The sequence below is a fragment of the Scomber japonicus genome, chromosome 22, assembly GCF_027409825.1.
Source record: "Scomber japonicus isolate fScoJap1 chromosome 22, fScoJap1.pri, whole genome shotgun sequence".
NCBI lineage: Eukaryota > Metazoa > Chordata > Actinopteri > Scombriformes > Scombridae > Scomber > Scomber japonicus.
The window spans coordinates 9640131-9665478 of record NC_070599.1 but is presented as its reverse complement, the minus strand read 5'-3'; the positions used below and the strand labels follow the sequence as shown (position 1 = coordinate 9665478).

Genomic DNA, 25348 nt, shown 5'->3' with positions numbered 1-25348 from the left:
AGTGAAACTAGCAACAGGAATGTGTGTGTTGCCCCACCCATCTCCACGTGTGTGTGCATGACAAACTTAACACAGACCCTCACACAAAAATGTTGGTCCACAGTGCTACTAGTGGTCAAAAACAAGGTATCTTTAATCTTTTGGTGGTAGGTTCAATTTTGGTTTTATAGTAAAAACCACAAAAATCACAATACTACTTTCAGTTCATTGTATGATTTAGTTTTTCTGCAGATTAAGGTCACGTTTCATGTGAGAAAAAATTACTATAAGTACTATTTGACTGTGAAATTCAGTTGGGTCCCCACATAAAAATATTAATACATTTTAATGAGCTTGTATGTAACAGTAAATAGAGCAAGAAACATTTCCAATCAAACAACATAAAAGAGCCTACATACACACAGTGTGCAGTCTGTCTCTACTACACTTATCTCCCTAGTCACTTAATGATATTCATATTTATGTTAAACAAGACAAACAGAATCCTACACGCATGTTTTCCTGTAAAAGGTCTGTGGGTTTAGATCATATCTGGAGATGGTTCAAACTAACAGCACTCAACGTGTGAGACGGAGGACTATTGTGACTAGCACATATGCACAGTGAATTATTTCATCAGTGATCTATGGTGTAGTATAATCTGTGTAATCAACCACTGAATCAGCTGAATGAAATAATCAGTTTCCTCCATGTAATTATAATCTCTTATCCTTTCAGCACTCACTACTGTGTGCTGTAATTATTCCAATGTGATCTTGCACAGTCTGACTGCAATGTATTTTTTCTTGTAAATGAGTATGCAAGGATTAAACTGCTGACATCTTGTTTCCTCACTTGTATTCCTGGGTTATAACATGACATTGTATTCAAATGAATATGAGCAAAGAGCATATGTGAATGGTTAAGTATTTGCCATTTTAACCTTCTATTTGTTTTGAAAAACAAATGCATAAAAAAATCAGGCTGGAGGATGAACAGAGATGTACGAAAGGTCTGAATGAAATGTTTTCAGCTCTGCGAAGAATATAAACATGGGTCAGTGGAAAAAAAATGGTCTTGGTATCAGATTGGTTTACTGAAACTGGAGTCTGGACTGTTTCACAGCCCTGACTCCAATATAGCCAAAGCTTTCTTCTCCCTCAAACAATAAATGCTTTGACACTGAAAGGCCTTGAACATTTTCAGCCAAGCAACTCTTGCCTCTGAAATGGGAATATTTCACATCTTCTCATGCCCACATTGCAGCACAGTGATAAAGCCGACTGAGGCGACCCCAGCCAGTGTTAAAAAGTGTGGTAGTGTAAAAGGTTTAAATCTGTCTGCTATCAGCCACCCACAGCAGTTTATCTCCCAGCGCTGGGGACTGTGCTTACAAGCATGTTTCCGCTGTAAAAATCTACCATGAAAATCTATAGTGACACAACTTAAATGCCATTTTTCCCCTGACATTCACATTTACTCTCACTATAAAGCATCCAGACTCTCTAATGGCTGCTAATGATGCCCACTGCGCCCACCCCATACCCCTTTTTTTTGTTCAATTAAGACAGCTAGCTTGGTGAGGAATTTAACATGCTGCCAAGAACAGCTTAGCACACAATAGCAACACCGTCTTATCGCATCTGAGGTCAGATTTTATCATCAAGGAACAATGTCCCCAATCACCTCACATGCTACAAATCTAAAAGTAAACAGCTTGTCACATATTACCCTCTGCAGACCCACATTATCACCTCACACACACATCTGACAGTGATTATATAGGTTGAAATTTACCATGGAGGAATGATGGGAGGGTTTATTATTGTCTTTTTCATTAAGTAGGGTGTAACCTTGTTCAAAAACACATAGATAAAAGGCTAAATTCTGTTAACCAACCATAGCACAGGTGAAAACACAGGTTTGGGTATTCAAAAACACACATATTGTACTCAAAACTACTACAGTACCTCCTCAACTGTGATGAAACAGCCAAGACCATTTTATTGATAGACCTTTGTGATCTTCTGGATGATCACATAACACAGTGCCAAGCCTCAGCACAAATGTTAGCTCTCACATAGTCCCCAATCCCCACACTGCTTTTAAAAAATACTCTGACTGGAAGGAGCCAGGCAAAAATCAAGGATGTGCACATCATTAAAAAAAACACAATTCGGGTTGGGGGAAAGAGGTTAGGGTTAGGGTTAGGGTTGTACATCCAATCAACCAACCAAACCTCTGTTCTAATAGGTTTTGCTGTGTTATAACATTGTTTGCATGAGGTATCTTGTCTGGAGATGCAAACATTACATTTAATATTACATTATATAACACTGATTGAGGAGACTGTTTTTTCAAAGCAACAAATTGTACAAATAAAAGGAAAGTTGTCCGTAACTATGAAGCCATACTAGTAACCACTGACTTGTAGATAATGTACTGTAAAAACATCTCAACAAGATGAAGTGAAGACAGTCTCTCTTGACAAGGATGTTCAGCCCATTATACTGTACAACGTAACATCAAACTTCAATCATGTAAGACTGAGATGACATTGATGAGAGAGCTTTTGCTGGTCCTGGAGCGCACATGTGGCACCTGTGGATTACATTATCCACCAGAAAGCAGCTCTAAACCTCAAATTTACCAAACCAAGTCCTCCAATTTAATCTAACCAGCCACTCAACCCTCCACCTCCCAATATGGAAAATTGTCACCTTATGTAGACATCACCCGAATTGTGCCACTTCTTTGCATCGTAATTACTACAGCTGCTAGATGGCGCCTGTCACTGAAATGTAAATATAAGGTGTTTTTGGCGGCTGACATTACAACCTATTTTGTCACTGTTCTTTGGAGGACAGGCTCCGTTAAACATAATGTAAGCTGATGTTAAAAATGTGCTTCCTCTTCCTCTGCACCCCCACATTCACAATCCTGTTTTTCAGATTTATATGCTGCAGATCACCAAGGTTTTTTTTTTTCTTCTTTCTCTTACACTAGTCATGAATTAATGTCACAGTGAGATGAGGAGCTTTACTTTGTACCGAGCACTTGTTTCTTCAATTAGATCTCAGCGGGGTGGAGGGGTACAATGTCGTACTCGCCCCGGGCTCTCTCCTACTCTCTCTGCTTCTCCACACAGTTAGAGTGGGTTAACAGGATTAAGGGGACATTTGCATTGGGCTGGGTGGAACGCCGACGTTGGCAGTGGCTCCATCATGGCTATGAAGTCGGATAACATTCAGAGAGCTCAACGTGTGGCGTATTTAGGTCAGATTTGAAAATGGCATACATTAAACACACACAAATACACCCAGGGGATGCTAACAAGTAGTGGGAAAAGAGCATACTTTAGATAGATAGATGGATAGATAGACAGATAGATCCCAGTCGCAAAAGGGAAATGAGGTTTGACACTGTTTAAAAGAGGGCGAAGAAGTCGGCATTGGGGGGGTGCATCTTAATGTTGATCTAAGAAACTGAGTCTGGATCATAAGGGAGTTGATGTTGGCATAATCTACTTAATCTGATTGAGGGCAGATCTGTCTTCACAGGCTCAATAATTGATAACACCATCTGCTGTGGAATCAATCTACCAGGATTTCACACATAAGGAATTAGGTTAGAGCAACAGTGGGTAATTACATTTTACCTTTCTTAGTTTGCCATAAGGAGACTAATACTAGATAATAAACAATATTCTTCCATCATAGTTACAACAAGACTGATGATGTGCATGTAATTCTTTTGCTTTGGGGTCATATTTTTTGCTGGTCCGGAAAAATAATGCTTCATCTGGAAATATTACTTCAATCAAGACCGTATCGAAACTTGCAATGTGCGTATGAAAGCGATGATCTCATCACATCAGCGTACATCACTCAATTTAAGTGACCGGCCGTTGTTCAATAGCAGCATGTGTGTCTTTATAAAGCGCTTCCTGCTGCTTTGAAGGATGAGGATAATGGTTTTATTTCAGCTCACACTGAAGAATGACTCCACCACAGACTCACAAGCTAATTATAGCTGAAATGATCCCTTTAATTAGACAAGGGGTTTTAATAGAGTATGCTGTGTCTGTGTGGGAGTCTGTGTGCGTTCGTATGGCTACATTGTGCCCGTGTATGTGTGTGAATGACATGTAAATAATTGATTGGTTAGCATTGTTTGAACATTTTTAATTCAAAGCACAGGGATAAATAGCAGCATGAATTTAAATCATGCCTGCAAACGTATGTTCAATATAAGACTGATTTTAGACACTTGAAGTCAAGCTCAAAATTTGAAATCTCACTTGATTATCAGCTGTTACTAATCTGAGAGAAATGAATAGTCTTTTGACTTTAGCACTCCCTCAGAGTAACATACGGAGTCACAGAGAAACATGTGTGAGTGCTCGAGTCTCAGATGGGATGCCCCCTCTGGAGAACATTAACATGGGTTACTGCAGAGAAATAAAATAAACTTAAATTTACATGTACAGTATATGCTGATTTTTTAGTATAAATGCATTTTGATTTGCATGACTTCAAATGCAAAACATGCTGTATGTGATGATGCAAAAAGGCTTCCTCTGTACTGCAACACCTCAGCAGGTGTAGATGTAGGACATTCGCTTTGTTTCTTTGGGTGCTCTATGAATTGAATCATGTGTTCATGTCATGCTGGAGAAAGTGAAAGAACAAGTCGACAGCTACGGCTTCAATTAGATATGTATGGTAGCTCCTAATTCTGTTACATCCAATATGACAGTCACGTGACATACCTGTGTTACTGCATGGAAGCACTCATGGGAGGTTAAAACACAATGAAGTGAGTAATCTCATCTCTGCATGGAGGTACAAAAACAGTAATGATTTCTTCTTAGTCTTACTGTTGAGGAAAATTCATGCATTTTGAGATATTATTGATATTACTCACTACAGTCATTATTTTAAATATTTTTTCCTGCACTGTCTTCATTTTCATTTTGACTCTTTTCTGATATTCTTAAATAAAAGGTTTGCAAGGACAAGTGATAGGAGTAGGATGGAACTGTATTCAATGCTACAGTATGTCTATACAATGAATAAAAATCAGTTGGAGGACAACTGAGGGACATCTAAGCCTGTTACATCCATAACAAATGATGAATTTTCCATTTTCTCTGCATGAGCTGGCCAGCTGGACTCATGATTCAGATCTGTTTTTATTACATTGGTAGTGCACTTGAATAGTACATGGAATATCTTGATATTGTGTGACCCAAAGGAGGACATTTTACCCATCCTGACAGGATTCCTACTTTGTTCCATTATAGATAAGAAGTGGAGATGCTGGGGATTGAACCCAGGACCTCATACATGCAAAGCATGCGCTCTACCACTGAGCTACATCCCCTCTGGTACAAAACTTTGTTTTATATATCAAACTTTATCTGAAGAAGCAGGAGGAATCATATCAATGTCCTTCATGCATTCATTACTAATCACTTACAAATAATTTAGGTAAAATGGTAGATCCACGGATTCAACGGTTTATAAATCACTGTGTCAAATCTTATATTGTTCAGTTTATTCATGTTTTTTGAAGGAATACTTTAAAAAAATGTAACCAAATCTTATAATTAATAATAATAAATAATATGAATTAACAAGTTATATCTGGTTTGTTTAAGACATACACCAAAAGAAATGGAAAAATCATAAGTTGTGTTTCTATGGGGAGTTGTGTGCTCTATCTATTTCTTGGTTGGTTCCAATGAATCCAGCAAAGAACATGAATGGATGATAAAGGGGAACATGAATGTGTGTACCAAATTTCATTAAAATCTAACTGGCTGTCAAGACATTAAAACCAGAACTGTCAGCCTCATGGTGGTGCTAGAGAAAAAGTGAATTGATCATCTAGGAGTAATGAATGTCTGTACAAAACTGAGTGCCAATCCAACCAATATTTTTCTGGATAAATAAAAACTCAAACCCCCTGTGCTACCAGGATAATGATTGTCTTAACAAATTTCATTAGGTTGTTGAAATAATTAGCCTGGACTGATATAGTGGACTGACTGACATTGACACAAGCTGCCAGGGTTGTTGTGTTTTATTCAGTCTGCACATATTCATAGTACCATTCTTATATATAATAAAACAATTCAGCTGGAGGACAAGTGGGAGACAATGAAGCCTGCTCCTCTAGCATTTTATTTGCTAGAGCAGCTTCTCCTTTTTGTTATATTCCTCTATATTCCTCTTGAGGTAGTAGGAAGTATATTTTTTAATGAAAGCCTTTATGTAAAGTATCTTTGACTATTGTGTATTTTGTAGTATTCAGAGGAGAGCATCAGTTGTTCCACTGTTGATAACAGCTGGAGATGCTGTGGACCTCACACATAGTTTTAAAATTCAGTCTTTATTAATAAAAGGAGTGGAGGTGGTGTTAATAGTATTGCCTGTATGTGCAGGAATAGTTGAATCCCTCTCCACTTATTGGTTACTTATGACACAAATGTTGTAAATATATGTTTTTTCACCTTTAGGTTAATATTTCAATATATCTTGAGTAAATGGGACAAAAGTTCACACATTCCCAAATCATTTTGGTGGAATGAAGCTAATTAAATACTTGAACCTGAGTGTAGATCCAATTCTCCAGGCTTACCTGGCCTTAGTAAAACAGTTCAGACCCACTGCCCGAATCCCCCTCCTTCTCCATCCTCAATAAAACAGCAAAATCTATTGTTGGAGGATTAGTGGAAAAGGTTTTGGACCGTTTGTTCCATTTCCTCCTCAGCAGAGGTGAGGGATGGGGGGTAAATCAGCTGGCAGCAGCTGTGATACAACCACCAGCAGGGGATATCACACAGGGCGGAGATTGACCCCCATGCTTGTCTTGTAATCTCTTTTAGTCAGGCATTCTGGGTGAAATGGTTCGATTCAGCACCAGATTTCTACCCTCTGCTTTTATATATTCCCTCAGATTGACAGCTTGATTGATAAATTCAGACAGACGGAGGGCGCAGAAACTGTGCGCAGGTGCAGCACGAGAGGTGGAAAGTGTAATGGGAAACAGGGACGTGGGGGTAAGAGAGGTTGGAGGGGGCAGAGAGAGAGAGAGAGAGAGAGATAGAAAGAGAGAAAATCTGGGTGCACTATATCTTAGTCTAACATTTAATTAGGGAAATGAAAGCTGTTAACTAAATGAGTGTTTCTCTGTGTATGTGTGTGTGTGTGTGTGTGTGCGTGCATGTGGTCTGTCTGCTCCTCAGGGGCAGAAGTCCCCAGCCTTTTGTGACCCCCCTACTCATCCCCCCACCACCACCACCCTCCTCTCCCTCCCCTCTCTCTCTCCCTCTCTCTCTCTCATACACACACACACACACACACACAACCCATGCTGTTACTGAATAAGTAGTGGAACATAATTAAAAACCATGACTGCATGCTTTACTTACTTAATAGATCGGTCACTGTTTTGCTAGACCGAATGAAAAATTACTCCCTAACATGCTGTAGATTCATCTTTTTGAACAAAGTCACCACTCCTCTATCTGCCCTGATGTCCATGGACAAGGTCAATGTCACATGCGTGTGTGTATGTGTGTGTTTGTGTGTGTGCCTGGCCTAAAGCTGATCAAGGAGCAGCTCAGTCTGTGATTCCGAGCCATATAATTACATTTGCTAGAGGAGGCGACTTGTCTGCCTCTCTCCATCTTTTCTCTCTGTCTGATTTTTTCTGTCATCCCCTCCTACCATAACAATCCCTCCAGCTCAACCAGTGGCCCCCCGAACCATTAGTCACACACTCACACGCACACACACATATACACACTCATGCAGACACCATTACACACATATAAAACCTTTGGCCTAATACGGTGTCTGGTCTTACTGGATACACGCATACGCTTATAATTTGTACAAATATGTGCACACGTGCATGCAGGCGCGCACAAACATTCAATACTGTACACACACACACACACACACACACACACACAAAGACAGATCTACAGACTTGTGACAGTGCATAAACAGGCATGCACACTGACACACACACATTAGCCAAAGGAGTGCAGGGTCACGGATTGCAGCTTCCTTACATCAGGGTCTGAATATTAATGTGCGGGGACAGATAAGCAGCCGTGGCAATCCCTTTAAGGCCATACTCCTCTCTGGTTGGTGCTTCTAGCTAATTTATGCCAATCTGTGCACCCAATTTATGCAGATTTGTGCTTCAATTTGAACCAATGCGTGCATAGTAGTTTGAAGGCTTCAATCAATGTGACTGCGCCTGTGCTGTTCTCTTTGTCTACTTATCTCACTGACTCATTCACCGATATCTGGGAGAACCAGGCTATATATAGGGTATGTTTTAGTGCAATATGTAAATGAGCATCTGGATCATTTACCTTTTTTTAGCACTTGCTTTACCTGTCCAAAAGGGGGCAGCAGTGAAGTTTCTAGTCAACTCTTAGAATTTCAACTGTTTTTCCACAGTATTCATTCTTTCTGAATTTAAGCACTATCACCCTCTTCATTTCCTTCATCCCAGATGCCCTGCAGTCAGTATGAATGGTAACTAACCCACATGTGAAACTGGATCTCCACGCTGACATTGATAAATATACTAGCCACCCAGAAGTCATGGGTGAAGGCAGGGTGGGGTTTCCTCAAGTGCCCTCTGCGCCAACGCCCGCTGCAACTGTCACTGATGAAGACATCCATTGTAATATTGGGCAACGTTCAGTCGTTTAAAAGTCACTGACTGCGTAAAGATGAGATGCGCACAGTGTGAGCTTAATCGGGCTCGATTAGAGACGGCGCCGTTCACTTCTTAGCTCCACTTGGATTTTCTTTATCGTTGCTGCCTCACCTCTGACCCCTGTTCTCCTCCTCCTTCCCCCTCTTCTTCTACCAAATCCTCTAATCCGGGCTCCTCTGTGACCCCTCCCTTTTGTCCCCGAGACGGGGTACATGTCTGCACCCCCGCCCCGTGAAATCGGTTCGTCAGCATCGCTAGCTATGCTGTGCTTCTCCTGGGAGAAAGAGACAGAGCGGGAAAAAGAGAATGTATGTGGTTTTTGTGTTGCAGTTATGTCTTCTGTACAATTATTCCAAAAATGTTGAAAATACAAAATACACTCATATATACAGTATAATACAACACTCTGCTGTCGCACAACCTCTCTGTGGATGATTAGTGTGTTTAAAGCCTGCAGATCACTGACCTCACAACTACTGTTTAATCATCTTTACTTTAAAGGCTCCTCCCCCTCCATGATGTCAGATGACTGATAGATGGATTAAGAAACACCAGACCACAGGAGCAGAGTTAAAACTGCTTCTTAAATGTGCATTCTTTAAATGGACATTTTGGATAATGGAGAAAAAGCAACATAAAAACAAACAAACAAAAGAAACCCCTACAGTCACTTACTCCACCTTTTTGTTCATAATCACTGGAAAGAAAATCAATTTTCATCCAAAGCGCAACTTGTAGGCTCTTCAGTAACTCCCTCTCACATGGAGTTACTGAAGGGGTTAAAATATTTCAACAATAGCCATAAATGAAGGGTCGTTCAGTTCAGTGCAGAGAAACACTGTAAAGCATTTGAACAGTGGCTTATCCTACTCAGAATTAAGTAACAAATCAGCTTTTATTACACATTAAAGCCTGAGCAGAATGGATTTAGTCATAGAATGTTTCATAGTTGGAAATACATCAAAAGAAAAATATATTAACAATAAGGTCTATTTATCATTCTAGTTCTATTAAACATAATACACAGTTTGTAGTTTTACAAATGTAGAGAGACAGAGAATTAAATTAGGTCTCAAGTTACAAATTGATTTGAAAAGGTCAGGTGTGTCTCCAATTAGGCTTCTTGTCAACAAGTTACACTCCTAAAAATGACTTTTGGTTTCATTCTCACCAATAAAAGCCTTGATATTATTGTATGACACGTCCACAACAAGGAAATAGTAGGTTATAGTGGTTAAGGTTCAACCTATGATTGATATCATTCCCACACATGACTTAAAATATTAACCTCCTAAAACAAATACATTCAATTTCAGCATTAGCTCTATATATTAATAAGCAGTAGGGCTTCTGAAGAAAATGACCTCATGTGTTTAAACACAAATAACCCTAGCTCTGCACCTGTCGCCGTGACATCACCCCCTCTACCTGTTGTGTTGTGTTGGTTCACGGAGGGCGGGGCACGAGCCTTACTCCCAGGCTCGAGCTTCGCAGCAGAACATCCTCTGCCACCACCAACCTACCAGATCACTGAACACCCGCTCGTGCGCCCGAGCCTCACCGAAACCACACGGCGCGCTGCGGGATTTTTATTTTTTAAATCACGGACTTGAATATCTTTTTCTTGTTTGAATTGACTGAAATGATCTGAAGCAGAAGGCGAACGGAGGTTTGTTTTGTAGCAGCGGGACAGGCTTGGCGACACCGGGGCACAGACCGGTGATAAGAGCGAAGCTTCAGCTTATTATAGCCCAGGACACCGGACGTTATTCCTGCACGAGAATAGACTACTTTGGATTACTTTGGCACACAGTTTGTGACTGCAACACACCATAAATATAAATAGAATAATATATCTTCTGTTTCTCACTGTGTCGCTTTTTCTTTAGTGGAAAACCAATCCGTCATATGCGCTGAGCGGATGCATGCCCTTCTGCGCGCTTTGTGCAGACTGCAGCTCCGTTAAAATAGTCATCTGTGATAAAATAACACAATCAAATATTTGATTAGACATTATTGTATTCAGAAGTAATCACCCTCAACTTGTTCATCCTCATCTTCATCTTGGACCGAGCCCTGCGCATTTTTGACAGAACTTAAGAGAAGCGGATCAGGATCAGGATGCGTAGCAGCTGAAACCACGAGTTCGGGACTTTGGTGTTGAAATTTAGATAGAGAGGGCGGACCTCTACCTTTCCCTCCTGGACCAGGGGACCAGGACAGGAGCCCCGAATCACGATGACTCCTGGCGGTGTGGTGTTGATCCTGCTCCCGGTGTGCTATCTGCTCTCAGGAGCCTCCGCGGCGACTCTGAGCGGGCAGAGAGGTGAGTGCAACCGGCATGGTGGAGGAAAACACAAACTCAGAGCGACAATATTGATCATTAGTAGTGGTGATCAAAGCTTATGTGATAAAAAACGATTCATCTTCTCTATAGAAATAACTTCTCTCTATTTGATAGGCTGTTTTTACGCCTTTTCAGTGGAAACACAGGTACCAAAACAAATCGTTGGAGCAACTTCACCATAGTTGCACATGTTGTTTCATACTATTTAACCACATGCACAGCCTCAAGAGTATCCCTTAAATTATGTCTGGTAAGCTTTGGCTGTGTTGAGAGCAAATAATCGTTTTATCCAAAGTTAAACCAGCATTTGTGCAGTCCACCTCTCTGCTCTGCTGTTTTACGCGCTGGGGGCGCAGTGCCAAAACGCTGCCTTCTGCCTTTATTGTTGCTTTGATAGATGGTGATGCTGGCGAAGCAAGCAGGTGCCAGACGTGTTCTGCTGAAAGCCAACAACAAGTGCAACAGACTGGGCAGAAACACCAGGCTACTTCATCCAAACACGTAGCGGCTTTTAAATTTAAAGGGATAGTTCAGTCAGTAGGGATTGATGCCTGCAGGGAATTTTGTCACTTCATTTGGCCTCCTCTGGAGAGGGCAGAGGTCAGCCGCTTTTGTAAGCTGGCAGTGATTCAGCATCTTGTTCAGGGGGACACTTCAGCAGAGTGGGTGCAAGAGCCTGAACTATAGATTTAGAGGGTGGGTGTCTTGAGTTCATTCCCCAATCCAAACTTGCCATCACTTTTCCTAGAAAGTGGTTTGCATGCATCACATTCATTGCTATTATGCAAAGTCACGTCTCCTATGTGATTGCATTATGTTTGCGTGTTTATATATTGAGCAAGAAAATGATGAGGTGAGCAAGAGCGAGCCAGAGACAGATGTGGAGGGCTCAGTGAGTGAAAGACAAGCGAGGCTCTCTAACAAGCTGCCTCTTTGTGTTGTGACCGGCAGGGTCATCGGCTCAGACTCGCCAGCCTTCCTGTTTTCTGGAAAATGACAGACTGCTGAAATGGAAGTTGTAAAATGAAAGGAGACATCTATCACAACAAAATAATAAGAAGCTTATGGGGAAATAGTGCTACAGAGCTATTTTGTGACCCTTAGGAGATTGGATTGCAGTGCGTGCAAAGTGTTTGTTTATACATGTTTTGAATGTTTTCTCTTTGTATACAGAACTGCAATGTGTTTCTGTGTATTTGACCTTATTGTTTCTTCCTTCCACATTTTCGTCTTCCTTTCTTTCCCTTTTCACTATTGTGTCAGATGAATTTCTCCTTGTCCTCTCTGACTCTCTCCACCTTGTGATGATGTTTACAGCCAGATTCAGTGAGGAGGGAAAGATTTAAAGGTTGCGTCACTGGTTGTCCGTTGAACATGAGCCTGTGCTCCGGCCGGTCACCTGACTGTAGTAATGGGCTTTGAGCCACTGCTGCTTTAACCCTTTGTATTTCCAATATGTGACCAGCCTGCATTCTTCAGTTTCTTCTTGCTGTTGAATCAGGCTCACGAGCTGAATGAATGCAGTGTCTGTAAGTTAGCTGCCTCTCTCTGTATATCATTATGCAACAGTGGTCTGTGGCACGCTGGCCCCACAACAAGTACAGTCAGAGCGAGTGCCAGTAAACAGCAATGGGAGCGGAAGACACTCAAATATGATCCCCCACAGTCTCTTTATTTATAAGTGTAGATATAAACTGTTACTATTTTATCCAATTAGATACACAGGTGTTATCTGCAGTGTACAAACATGCACTTGCAAGCATTTTACAGGAAGTCACAAGGTAAACATAGATGCCATCCTCATCAGGGTGTGTGTCATGTGTGTGTGCATGCTTCTGTGCTTGTATGTGTGTTATGATTAATGATTAGATCCTATTATGTAAGGCATTGTTGTTGTTATGAACAAGTAGTCAGGTGGTGTGTGTGTGTGTGTGTTTGTCTGTGTATGTACTTGGTGTGCATGCACAGTAGGGGACAGATGAGTGTTGACAGTAATGCATCCTGCTTGCAGCTGCAGCTCCTCTAGAAGCCTCTCCATGCTGGCTGATATTTATGAGACTGAATCCTAATAACTCTGGTGATTCCCACCCCCCCTTTTTCATTTAGCACCACCAGAAGTTCAAATGTTTATTAAGTTTGTTTCCTGGTGTGTAATTATCATTATAGCCTCACAGGGCTATCGTGTGGCTCTAGACATTGTCATGTATTATGTATGATGTCCATGTCTCACTGTGTCACTGATATCATGATACATCTTTATTTGTTGTGCTTCTAAGAGGTTGTGTTGGCCAATTAGACTGATGAGGAATTGTTCCAGCTCTCTGGCAAAGTATTTGAGGGAAAAGTCGTAAAAACTGCTTCCATGAAATAACACCCACTGCATAATGAAGTTACCATGAGAGGGTGGGATTGTAATTCAAAGAAATTACAAACAAACCTATTAAGTTGGTCATGACTGTGCTTTTAAATGCAATTTAACATCTGGATAAAAAAATTGCTAAAGTGAAACTGCACTTCTCTAATAAGTAGCTTTAAAGATATTAAAATCATCTAAAGCAACAGCATATAGATGTACTGCACATTTTAGTCAAGGTGTGGTTTGTTACAGATGCCTCATGAGTGTTATAAACAAATCTCCACTTGGCTTTACATTGTGTGTATGTGTGTGTGTGTGGATCTGTAACAGGAGCACTGTGGCTTCTCTTCCAGCTCCAGTCAGTTTCACTGGTCTAGCAGCCGTTTTAATGCCCCTCACGTGAAACTCATTTGGGTGTCAGCACACAAGGGGAGGGTCTGGCTCCCAGCGGTGCAGCGACTGCATGGATCAATGTCCATTTACAGCGAAGGAGAGAGGACATGTGTCTAATCTGGTTAGCGTAGTTACTCAGAAACTACGCAGGTATACATGAGAGTAGTTAGCATGATGTTCCTCTTAAGACCACCCAGTGATCATCTACAGTACCACCTGCTTTGTTAGCAGATCAGCCCGCCTGCCTGCTCACCAAAACTATACTTTTCTTTGTTTGCAGTCAACAGGAGCTTAACAGAATCTCTATTCAAACATTTATCGCTCCACTAACTTTCAGCGACGGGACGTTCATTGCCCTATTGTACTTTTCTGTTTTGGTGCCAACATTTGTACTTGGCTAGCTGTGAAGTATGTGTTTGTGTGAGAGTGTGAAGGTACTTCCTTGTAAAAAAAAAAAGAAAAAGAAAACTACTCAAGGCAGTCTGAGAAGTTTCATTATAGTAGTCTAGTCTGTGCTTCATGCCAGGTAAAACTGTTGCTGCTGATTGATATTAGCATGGAAAAAGTCAACTTATATATTAATCTAAATTCTCATCATTGCAATGTTTCCAGATCAGAGAAAGCTTGGGGGAATTATGGCAATAAGAGCATAACCACATTAAACAGTCTAAAGCAGGCTGTGCTTATGAGAATACACATGCGGACTACACTAGATTATGTGTTCGTGTGGAGGCTGCATTGTTGTCTCCCACCAGGGAATATGACTTGGTTATGCAAAGACAAGAGAACAGTCTTTCCTCCTTTCTCATCCCTCCATCCCATTCTCTCTCTCTCTCTTTCTCTGTCATTGTTTCCCCAACCCTCATCCCTCTCTTTCCTCTAAGTGTAGCTGATAGGCGCTGGTGGATTTGAGTGGTACCATGGGAATGGAGACAAGGCATCAGAAATGCTTTTAGCACTTCCTTTATTTTTTTTCTGATATGCCTCAGCTCTCTGCTTAGCTTGAGTGCACTACATAAAGCTGTGACGCTTTAAAACCTGTTCCCCTATCTTTATCTCTCTTTCACTCTGTCATGAATTTCTCAATTGGGTTGAACGTTCCCACCATTGCTCGCGTGGTTCGTAACTGACTCCGAACTTAGCGTCTCTTTCTATTGCTACTTCTTATTTTTTATTTTCGTCTCTTTCCTCGCTGTTTTCTGTTTACTCCAAATCCCCTGTTTTCTCTGCTTTTATTATCCTTCATGTTTTATCTTCCAAATCCTCCTTTCTCTCTCTTTTTTACTGAGCGAAGCGTCAGAGAAAAGGAGACTAAGCTGATGCTAAACCTCCGACTAAAGCATAAACAAAGTGTTAGAGTGTTTTTTTTTTTTGCCAGTGGAAAACGTTTCTGCTGAGCATTACGGACTCGTGTGAAGGCTTAGTAATATTATATTTGTGGGGAAAAAAGTTTGCTAAAGTTGGCAAAATGTGAATGAGAAGAGGAGGAAGTGAGGATGTGAATGAAAGAAGGATAAGAGGAGTAAATTCCCAACCGTTATCCGCCACCTACAGAAAATATTCTCTCCCTCCTTCTTGCATTCGTCAGCAAAGTTCATTAGCTTCTCATACGCGTTTGGCTCATAATGCTCTCTCTATAAGATCCCCGACATCAGCTCTGACTCTGAGAATGACATTAGCCCCGCACACGTACATAGTTGTTCGTGCACTCTCCCACGTTGTTTGCGAACGGTCGGCCCACACAAGCACTCCTGTGACTGGAGCTTGTCACTGTAAAGGTCAATCCGAGTCAGATGTCAAAGGCCACACACACACATACGCACACACACATTCATTCACACACACACAGTCTACGCAAGCAGATTGTCTTTTCTGCATTCCCTTGGACGTTGTCATGATTGGGATTCTTTGCCGCTCCATCCTTAATTCTGCATCTCTTTATCTATCCCCAACTTGTGTGCACTTTAAACACAAAGCACTCAAAGATCAGTGATACAGTACTCTGATATTGTAGGTTGAGTTTGAGGAATTCTTCTCCGCCCTTTTATCTTTTCCACCATCCCTTATTCCTTCCAGCTGTGCTCTTACTCCCTCGGGCATAAAAATCTTGCCAAAAAAAAAAGTGCCGTGTCGTGACGTTCGATACGGCGTTTTAAAGTCTGCTGAGTGTTCCTGATTTAAAGTCTCGCAGGGTGTAGCGGAGAGGGCACGCAAGTGTGAAAGAAGAAATGATTGCAGTGCCCAGCTCAAACATATATATCATGAAGACATTGGAATTCACTCCTTGCTTTCGCCCCGCATCACTCTCTCCGCTTCAGCCCTCTGCTGCGTGAAAATCCCATCTGATAGAAAGCAAGTTGAAACCAATTATAATTCGTAGAGAACAGTTTTCAGCATTTAGACACAGAGGGGTACACTTAAGCCTTAGGTTTTTTTCTGCCCCTTGTTCTATTTAATTTTCGGTTAAGTGCAGCCTTTTTAGTATTTTAATCAAACGTAGACAATACTGGAGGCATTATGGGTTTAAACTTTTATTTCACGCAATCGGAGGACTATTTCTTGTCTGAGAGGCCACACTGTTCAATAACGCAGGGTGTGCTTGGGACCAATCATCAGTCTTATTAATCAGTATTGATCATATCGTTCATCGGCTCAAGGTGAAGGAAAGGAGAACAAGGAAGGACAGAGAGGAGGCAGTTGAACAGATGAAAGGGTGAAATAGATGAAAAGAGAAAGAGGAGAGGGTGAAATTAAAAGGAAGAGGAGCAAGAGAATAGGAAAATTGGAAATGGATCAGATAAGCTTTTTGGGGGAAAAAGGACAGAAAGTATTTGTTATTGATGAAATGCGAAGGGTGCGATTGATCCGTCTCGTTCAGGACAAAAGCAACCGGACAGACGGGAACTGTTGGGCGTCACAGGCTTAAGACAAGGTCAGAGGTCATGCTGGGTCACCTTGTTCATGTTTAGGAACTGACAGCATCCACTTAACCTGCTAGCACACACATGCAAACTGCAGTCACAATGAGACGGTCCTTTTGAGATTTGGTGGCTAATTGGAAGTCTAGAATCAACAAAAGTCTTCAATCAATCAGCCTATCAGTCAATATGTCTGTCTTATGTCTGATGGCTTTGCTGTGTGTCTACATATGTGTGTGTGTGTGTGTCTTCAGTCTGGTGAGTGTATCCATTAACGGAAAGACAGGAATGTGAAGGCACGTTCCATCTGTTTACCCATCTTCACATCTGTTTCACGAATAAATGTATAAATTTAGTGTTTTTCTCATTTTTCAGTCAGTTTATGATACTAATCTTTATATGTGGCATTAAGCAGGATTATTGATGCTGATCAATCAATCGATAGACTAACCTGATTGAGATTGTAACGTGAATTGTTTACATTTAAGGCTTTGAGTGTATGTGATGCTCTTTATACAGGACCTTTGTCAGCATTAAGGCAGGGGACGAGTATGGAAGGGAAGGAAGGAAACCCCCCCCTCCCCCCCCCCCCCCCCCCCACACACACAGAACCCTCTCTCTCTCATCTCATGGGTAGACTGCTATATTTCCTTGGATCCTCTCCAGCCAGACACACACACAAACAAACACACACACTTCATCTACCATACTTGTTTTTGGCTATTGATTTCTGTATTTCAGTCGCATCAGCACCCAAAATCAAACATAAAACTGTATGAATAGTGTGTTACTGTCTCAGTTTTTGTATCAAAAGAGGTGTTGCATTGTTTCGAAGGTGGACACTTGATCATTTTGTGGTGAAACTCCTCACATCAGCGCTGCACTGGCAGTAGCAAGCAGTCAGCTTATTCCAGATTTGTGCCGGATGGCATTTTTTCTTCTCAGTGACAGTTGGAAGCTGCAAGAAGCCACCGTGTGCAGACTGCTGAGTTTGAGAACTGAACAAAATGTGTTGTAAATTTCGACTTTGCTGCTTTCTCACGGCACTGATGTTTCCCTGCAAACTCAAAACTGCAAAATTAGTTTCACTAGATGAAAAAATTTAATAACGATGACATAACTGGGGCAATGTCCACCCCTCATTACATTTAACTTTCACTTTAATTGGGGGAAAAAACTTTATAGTCAGAAAGCTGTTGTTGAATTTAATTATAACATCATTAACATACTGTACTGTAGATGTGCCAGGATTATACCCCAGTGAGTGACAAAGATATTAACACATTCAGTCAAATTGAAATAATATTAATGCTGAAAAACACACTGCCACCACTGTCAAGTTCTGACCTCAGCACCAATATGATAGTGACCATGATGTAACTACAGTTCTACATTATGAGTGCAGCCCGGGACAACGAAATGCCATGGATGAGTTGCTTAATTGTAGTTGTCTATTTTTGATTAATCACTTGAGCAAAGCTGCCACAAAGTGTTATTTTTTGCATTAACCTCACTTTGCTTGAATTTAGATGAAATGGAAATTTGGGTTGATCCCAGGCTTAAGTATCAATCAAGCACTGAAAGCTTCTGGCTTCACTGCTTACCTATTAGTTTGCTCTAATTTGACTGTAAATGTGTTTGGGAATATGCACCACTAAACCACAATATCACTCAACATGACAAAGCAGTTAAAGAGTGTGTATGCAGTAAAAGCTAGTACAGCTGTTTACTCGTTACCTTATTTTACCTGTAAGATAATTATAGTAACATGTACGTAAATAAATAAATAAATAAACCGCTCCCACCCTCCATTTATTTATAGATACTATTAGTCAGGTGATAACATGTGTTAATATTTGGGTCACTCGGGTAATTACACACTGTTTTTCTTTGAAATTGTACCTTTCACCACAACTGGACCATCAGGTTAAACTGGTTTGCACGTCACTGTCACTCTTTGGTTCAACCAGTTCTAGAGAAAATAGAAACACAGCAAACATGGCATGTAGTTCATTTACAGTTCAATGAAGCTATAGCTGGAGAGGAAAGTTTGCATTCATACAAACACATGCGAACACACACACACACACACACACACACACACACACACACACACACACACACACGCGCCACAGGGTGTTTGGTGTGTCACACAGAGCAAGTTAAGGTCTCCTGCTGTGATCAAGGTAGAAGACCTGGTCTTAAAAATTAGCATAGTGACTCCTGTCTTGACACACACGTGCACACACATGCACACACGTGCACACACATGCACACACACACACACACACACACACACACACACACACACACACACTAATAGTCTACAAAGAGAAGCTGAGTAACGGATCTTCCAAATAAAAAGGATAAACTTGTGTGCATGTGTGCGTGTGTGTGTGTGTGTGTATTTGTGTGTGCGCTTGTGTACTGTAATGAACCCTGATATTTATTTCCTCTCTGCGTATTGAACTTCTTCTCTCTTTGGCAGCCTAGTAAATCAAACCACCTCTCTACACTCCTTCTCTCCCACTCTTTTGTGTGTGTGTGTGTGTGTGTGTGTGTCTTTTGGCAGTCTTGGTTGGCACACAACCATGAGGCCCATTTCTTCTTTACACACACTAACACACACACACACGCACAATATTACCACAGAAACTCTCCACAGCGGAAGACACTAACAATCAATAAACACAAAGTAGGAACAGCAGGGTGGCCCTTACTGTCAACTAGTCTTTCTATGTGTGTGTGTGTGTGGTGTGTGTGTGTATGTGTGCACACACTGGTCAGCTTTAAAAATCACATATCGACTGGGTTGTTTTCTGACCTGTTTTCCTGTTCACCCTCTCTTGTTTTTTGTCATACTCTTTCTACATATTGACCTTCTGTTCAATGTTGTCTATGTGTGTGTGTGGTGTGTGTATGTGGTGTGTGTGTGTGTGTGTGTGTGTGTGCTGCTAAGGAAAGGAGAGCAACATGGGGAACCTTAATGGCAGGAAACAGGCAGGGGCAAACAAAGGAAAAACTGTCAGCAGTCCCCCTTGCTCGCTCACTCACTGACTCACTCACTCGCTTGCTCTCTAACTCTCTCGTTCACTCACTCACTCACTCACTCACTCACTCACTAACTCACTCGTTCACTCACTCACTCATGAACAAACATAAATTAACTTTTAAAGTTAACTTTTTAAATGTTGCATTGCCCACTTGTGCTACCAGTGTTGGTGTGTATGCTTATATATATATATATGTGTGTGTGTGTGTGTGTGCAAACCTCTCATTAAATTCCCCCCTAAGTCTCTCTCCCGCGGTCCCTTCTCTCTTTCCCTCACCGCCCCTCGGTCTCTCTCCTCCGCTCTCTTTATTGTGGTTTCTTTTAATTGGAGTCTGAGGTGGTAATTACAGGGAGGGTGGGAGTCTGGGGCTGGGAGGAAGTAGGAAGGGGGAGGGAGGAGGGAGGAGAGGGGGAGGAGGAAGGAGGGAAGACGAGAAGGTGAGGTATGGAACAGCCTGTTTGTGATGAAAGAGTAGTGGAAGGGTCGAGAGAGGGGAGATACCCTTTCAAATGAGGTGGTTGTTGAGAACTGACCAAAAGGAGTTTTCTCTTATATTGTTCATCCTGCTTCTACAGGCCTTAAGTAGAGGGTTTATACTTACTATGCAAAGGTGTGTTGGTTCATTGAGTGCACTTTATGCTCACTTTGTAAATGTTTCATGAATAGTTTGGCTGTTCAAATAAAACATTTGTGTGAGTGACTGTGCTGTAGAGCTGCAGTTACTTTGATAATCAATTAACCATAAAGGTTGTTTTTATGGAAAAACAGCCAAATACTCCCCAGTTCCAGACTCAGATGTGAAAATCTGCTGCTTTTCTTTGTCTTATGTGTTCAAATCAGAATGGGCAGTTAAAATAAGCTTGAAGACTTCATTTCATGACATATAATAAGCTTAAAATGTATTGAATTGAGAAAATATTGAATCAACAATGAAAATATCAGCTGTACTACACTGCTGCATATTCTTGGTGAATGTTTTACATAGTTCAGAATATGTTTGACTTGTGTTCACATTTGAGGCAATATTGATATATGAGAAGCAGAGAAAGAAATGACTCAAATGGAATCTATTATCAGACTAGCTGGTGATTCATTTAATAGATGGCAACTAATCGATCTGCTGCCTGTGTGCCTCTTCTCTGTTTATTACTCACTCCTTTTGTCATTTTGTCCTTTTCTTTGTCTAACAGGATTCTTCCTTTTCTCAGCAGACACAGGCTCCAGCATTTTCATGAAGCTTCCCATCTTTCTGTGCATCCTTCCCTTTGTTGCATCCATAACAAACTTTCATTTAAAAGTCTATATGTATATGTATGTGCTGTGCATAAAGGTAGAAATGTTGAAGGTTGTGGCATTTCGCTTTTTTGGGGGGGGGAGTAACCTGCGTTAAATGAGATACAGTAGCTGCCCCTCCTCTCCGGCTGTCTGGGACACATACACACACACACACACACACACACACACACACACACACACACACACACACACACACACACACACATCACATTTCTGAATGCCAGCCGTGCTGTAAGGATACATTAATGCTGATCCACATTATCATAATTGAGGTGTCTGCTGAGCCTGTATGTGTACTTTGTGCGTGCGTGTGTGTATGTGTGTGTGTGTCCAGTGGGAATAGAAAAAGGGAGAGAGGGTCTTTAGAGCCAGACAGACACCATACTTTCATCTTTTAGCTTAACATTACAATAGAAGACAGGGTGCCTAAAATGTGTGTTTGTGTGTGTGTGTGTGTGTGTATGTGTGTGTGTGACATCACAGATGATGGAAAAGCCTCCTGAAAGCATTATCACACTGATGTATAAAGCATGTCGGCATTACAAAGCACTACACAGAAATGGTGGCATCACAGTAAGAACATGTTAAGTGAGTCTTTGTTTTTCACAGAGAGAGAGTGCAGATCAAAGTTAGGACTGATGCTGATTAAAATAAATGACAGAACAACGTACTTGGGTTCTGGGACTTCAAATAAATGGAATCCATGAGAGACAGGTGAGGTTAAAAATCGATACCATATACTTACTGTACAGGCCTCTTGATATCAGAAACAATATGAAACAGTCCCATGATGAAATTGATCCAATCATGATTAGAAGAGATGATCAAAAATTTCCGCTGTGACATCATACCCGCAGAGTGTGCAGTCCATCAGATGGTATCATGACATCACAGCGTCCAGCATCTTGGCCCATCTCATCAGTGTAAGTGCTCTTATATAACGGCCCCCTTTGTCCACATGGGGCTGAATGGAAATGAGATCCCAGCAGTCTAGATTAGATTGATATCATGCTGCCTGATATGTTGCTAAAGGAACGTGTAATATACAGTGCTGTGTGCGGATATTTAATTCAAGCACTCGTACAAAAATAGACTTTTTATAGTTTATGATAAATGATAAACCCAATTTTATAGTTTGTATGTGGTGAACTTTTTAAAGCGGGTGTATATTATATATTATGAGGCTTTACTGGAAGATCTGTACGTCATTTACAGTTAAAGTCTCCTTAGTTATCTTATGCTGGCTCCTCATGCCTCTGTCTCTTTAAGGCCTCCAATTACATAAGTACATTCACCCCATATTTTGGACCATATTTAACATAAACATCCAATATTATAACAGTATAAAAATAACAGAGAATTCCCTTTAACTGACTCTTGATTACTCTACTGCTTAAAAAAGACTAAAGAATAAACAATTCTAAGAGCTCTTGAAAACTTTTCATGCATTTGTTTTTACTGTTTACCAGTAGTATTTTTTAAGGCATATACTGTAGGGTACTTCCTGTTGATGGTTTGCTGAGCTCACCTGTTACCATTACATCACTGCTGAAAAACTGCATGGAAGTGATTTGCATGTGCAGTCGAATTATTCAAAACTGGAATTTGATGGATGCTCAAATGCGCTTCAAGTCAAAGTTACATTTGGTAAATGATGGCCTCCAGCTATTACACTAACTGGGTATTGAATGGATTGTAATCTGTTAATTGTAGTGTGTAGTGTATGTGTGTGTGTGTGTGTGTGCATGCATGTGTGTGTGTATGGCTGTTGCATTGACAGAGAATTTAAAGGAAGGATTTAATGCTTTAAAGACACTAAGAGGTGATTTGGATTTATCCTCCCCCCAACATATGGGTTAGGTCAGACTTTTGCATCAGTGTGTGTGTGTTTAGGGGTGTGACATTAGTTAATAAGATTAAAGTTTGTGAATTACTTTGATAATGAGTTTTATTCAATGCCTGTGTGTGAGCTGATGATGTTGTACAGTTGGTAGGTGGTTACTTTAAGAAACACTAACAGGCTCTTTATGCATCACTTGTGATTGTCTGAGCGTGTCCGTGTGTGTCTTATTCACAAACACACACACACACATCCTGGTTTGTCCTGCTGAGTGTGTGTGCATGGAAGTGTTTATGACTTGACTTGAGTTGATGATTAATGATTAACAGAATAATGGCTTATTCATGGTGCCCAGGTAGCTATTATTTACCTACCTGTACAAATAATCCCATGTATTGAATTGTGTTGTAAAACCGGATTTTGAGCTAACCATCCCTTTATTTAACACAGTTCCTAACAGTGCAACAGCTATTTGTTTCAACAGATAAGGTAATTTTTGGAAACCAGTGTGTCAGTCACTCAGTGGAAATCAAATTTTTTTTACAGGCTATTGAATTGTTTTATGTGCTCAAAACAGCCAAAGAGTTACACATTCAAACCTAAACAAAGATTTGGAAGCAAATAGGTTTTGCAGTCAAACTTGTGAAAATCTTTATGGGAGAAAAAGTATGAGACTACTAGAGGAAAATGGTTCTGTATTCTCAGTATTGTTGCTTTTTTCTCATAGTTCTCACTGATAAAAATGACATTTCTTTTTCCTGTCCCTTCAGTATATTCCTGTGTGTACATTCAATACAACTGTGTGTTTATGCTTTCAAGTATAGTGTGTCAGCTGACTCCAAATCCTACCCTGGAGTCTTTTTTTCCTTTAATACAAACACACAAAATACACACAGGGACTCGTGGTGGTGATGACAGTTGAAGGTGAGGAGTGGGACGTACAAAGTGCTGCATTATCTTAGTGTTAAAGGCACAGTTCCATTAACAGCCACCATAACTGCCATTTACGACGCTATTTATAGTGCAAGGAGAGAAATATGGAGCTAACATATCAACTGAAGGTTGAACAAGGGTGTAACAGACAAATTAGTTCTTACTGTAAGCTGGTGTATGTTAGCCGGATTGAGACAGAAGTAATTCACAGTCTATGTGTCGGTACAGAGGGGTCAAGGACTCCTTTTTTGAATCCAGGTTTTAAAAAAGGAAGCTAAACTTAGTCTTATTAATATTTTATCAGGGCAGTAACTAAGGTAACTGTTTGGGCTGGTGAAATAAAGCAGGCCTTCTTAAAATATTTAGAAAAAGAGCCTAAGTTCAGCTCCCTGGTCTTCAGCTTTCTGACTCCAATTTGACTATTGATGTTTCCAGGGGTAAGAGCAATTTTATATGTTGTCAGCTTTAAGTTGCCCTTCATCTTGTTTACTGTAGGGCCGCAACTAATGATTATTTTCACTATTGATAAATCTGTCCACTGTTTTCTCAATGAATCGATAAGTTGTTTGGTCTTTAAATTTCCCAAAGCCCAAGGTGACGTAATAAAATATATTGGTTTGCTATTGTACAGGGCAAAGAAAACAGAAAATAGAGGTTTCTTTTTAAGCTTATTGTACTTCTAGCTGTTCTTGCTCAACTTTCTGTGCAACAACAACATCACGCTGTCTGTAAATAACTTGCTAGCTAATCTAACTTCCTTTACCTTTCACAGAATGTGTATTTTCATATGTAGGCTATGTTCAGTGCTTGATCGAAACCACTGATGTCATTCACACTCACATATTGATTGCATTGCAAGAATTAAACAACATAGCAGGCAATTAAGGGTTGCTTCATGTGCAAAGGTTATGGTGTGAACGGACTATTCCAGTCAGAGAAATGAATCTACAGTGAATATGCCAGTCCAACACTAAACAATGCTGATGATTCAACACTGCAATGTTTGAACTAAAATAGACATTCAAGAAGATTGAGAGTTAAAGGTAGGAAGAAATGTGGACCAGTGGTAAGGTGAGGTACTGTAGGGAGTGAGGGAAAGAGAGCTAATGGATTAGTCAATTATTCACGCCTAACCTTTTTACCTTCTGTTATTTTAGTCGATCGCTTCAGACAAGCTTTAACTGTGCGCTGAAGTGTGTGTTTTGTGTGTGTGTGTGTGTGTGTGTGTCACTTCATGAGAGCCGTGCGAGCTGTATGATGAGTGTTTGAATGCTGTTAGGTTCTGATGTAGAATATGAAGAGTCCTTGTGTAGGATACATGAATGAGAATATCATTATGAGACATGTTTGAGTTCATGCATGATGTTTTATACACATAGCATAATGTAAGTGTGTGTGTTTTTCCAGTGTTGTGTCTGTCTATGTGCCTTTGCTTATCTGTATGTCTGTGTGGGTGTGTGTGTGTGTGTGTTAGCTGATGGCTTG

General features: G+C 40.7%; 1 protein-coding gene and 1 non-coding gene across 2 annotated transcripts in view; one reads left to right on the top strand and one right to left on the bottom strand.

Annotated features, from left to right (window-relative positions):
• Positions 1-5292: 5292 nt before the first annotated feature.
• trnaa-ugc (transfer RNA alanine (anticodon UGC)) lies at positions 5293-5364 on the bottom strand. Its single transcript has one exon. It is a non-coding gene; the product is annotated as a tRNA-Ala (tRNA).
• Positions 5365-10599: 5235 nt separating this feature from the next.
• Positions 10600-25348, top strand: part of sema4f (sema domain, immunoglobulin domain (Ig), transmembrane domain (TM) and short cytoplasmic domain, (semaphorin) 4F) — a 51289-nt gene continuing 36540 nt past the window's right edge. Inside the window, exon 1 of the mRNA XM_053343351.1 lies at positions 10600-11053. Within this exon, the coding sequence (XP_053199326.1) occupies positions 10966-11053 (88 nt within the window). The 5' untranslated portion in view covers positions 10600-10965. The remainder of the gene's footprint in view (positions 11054-25348) is intronic.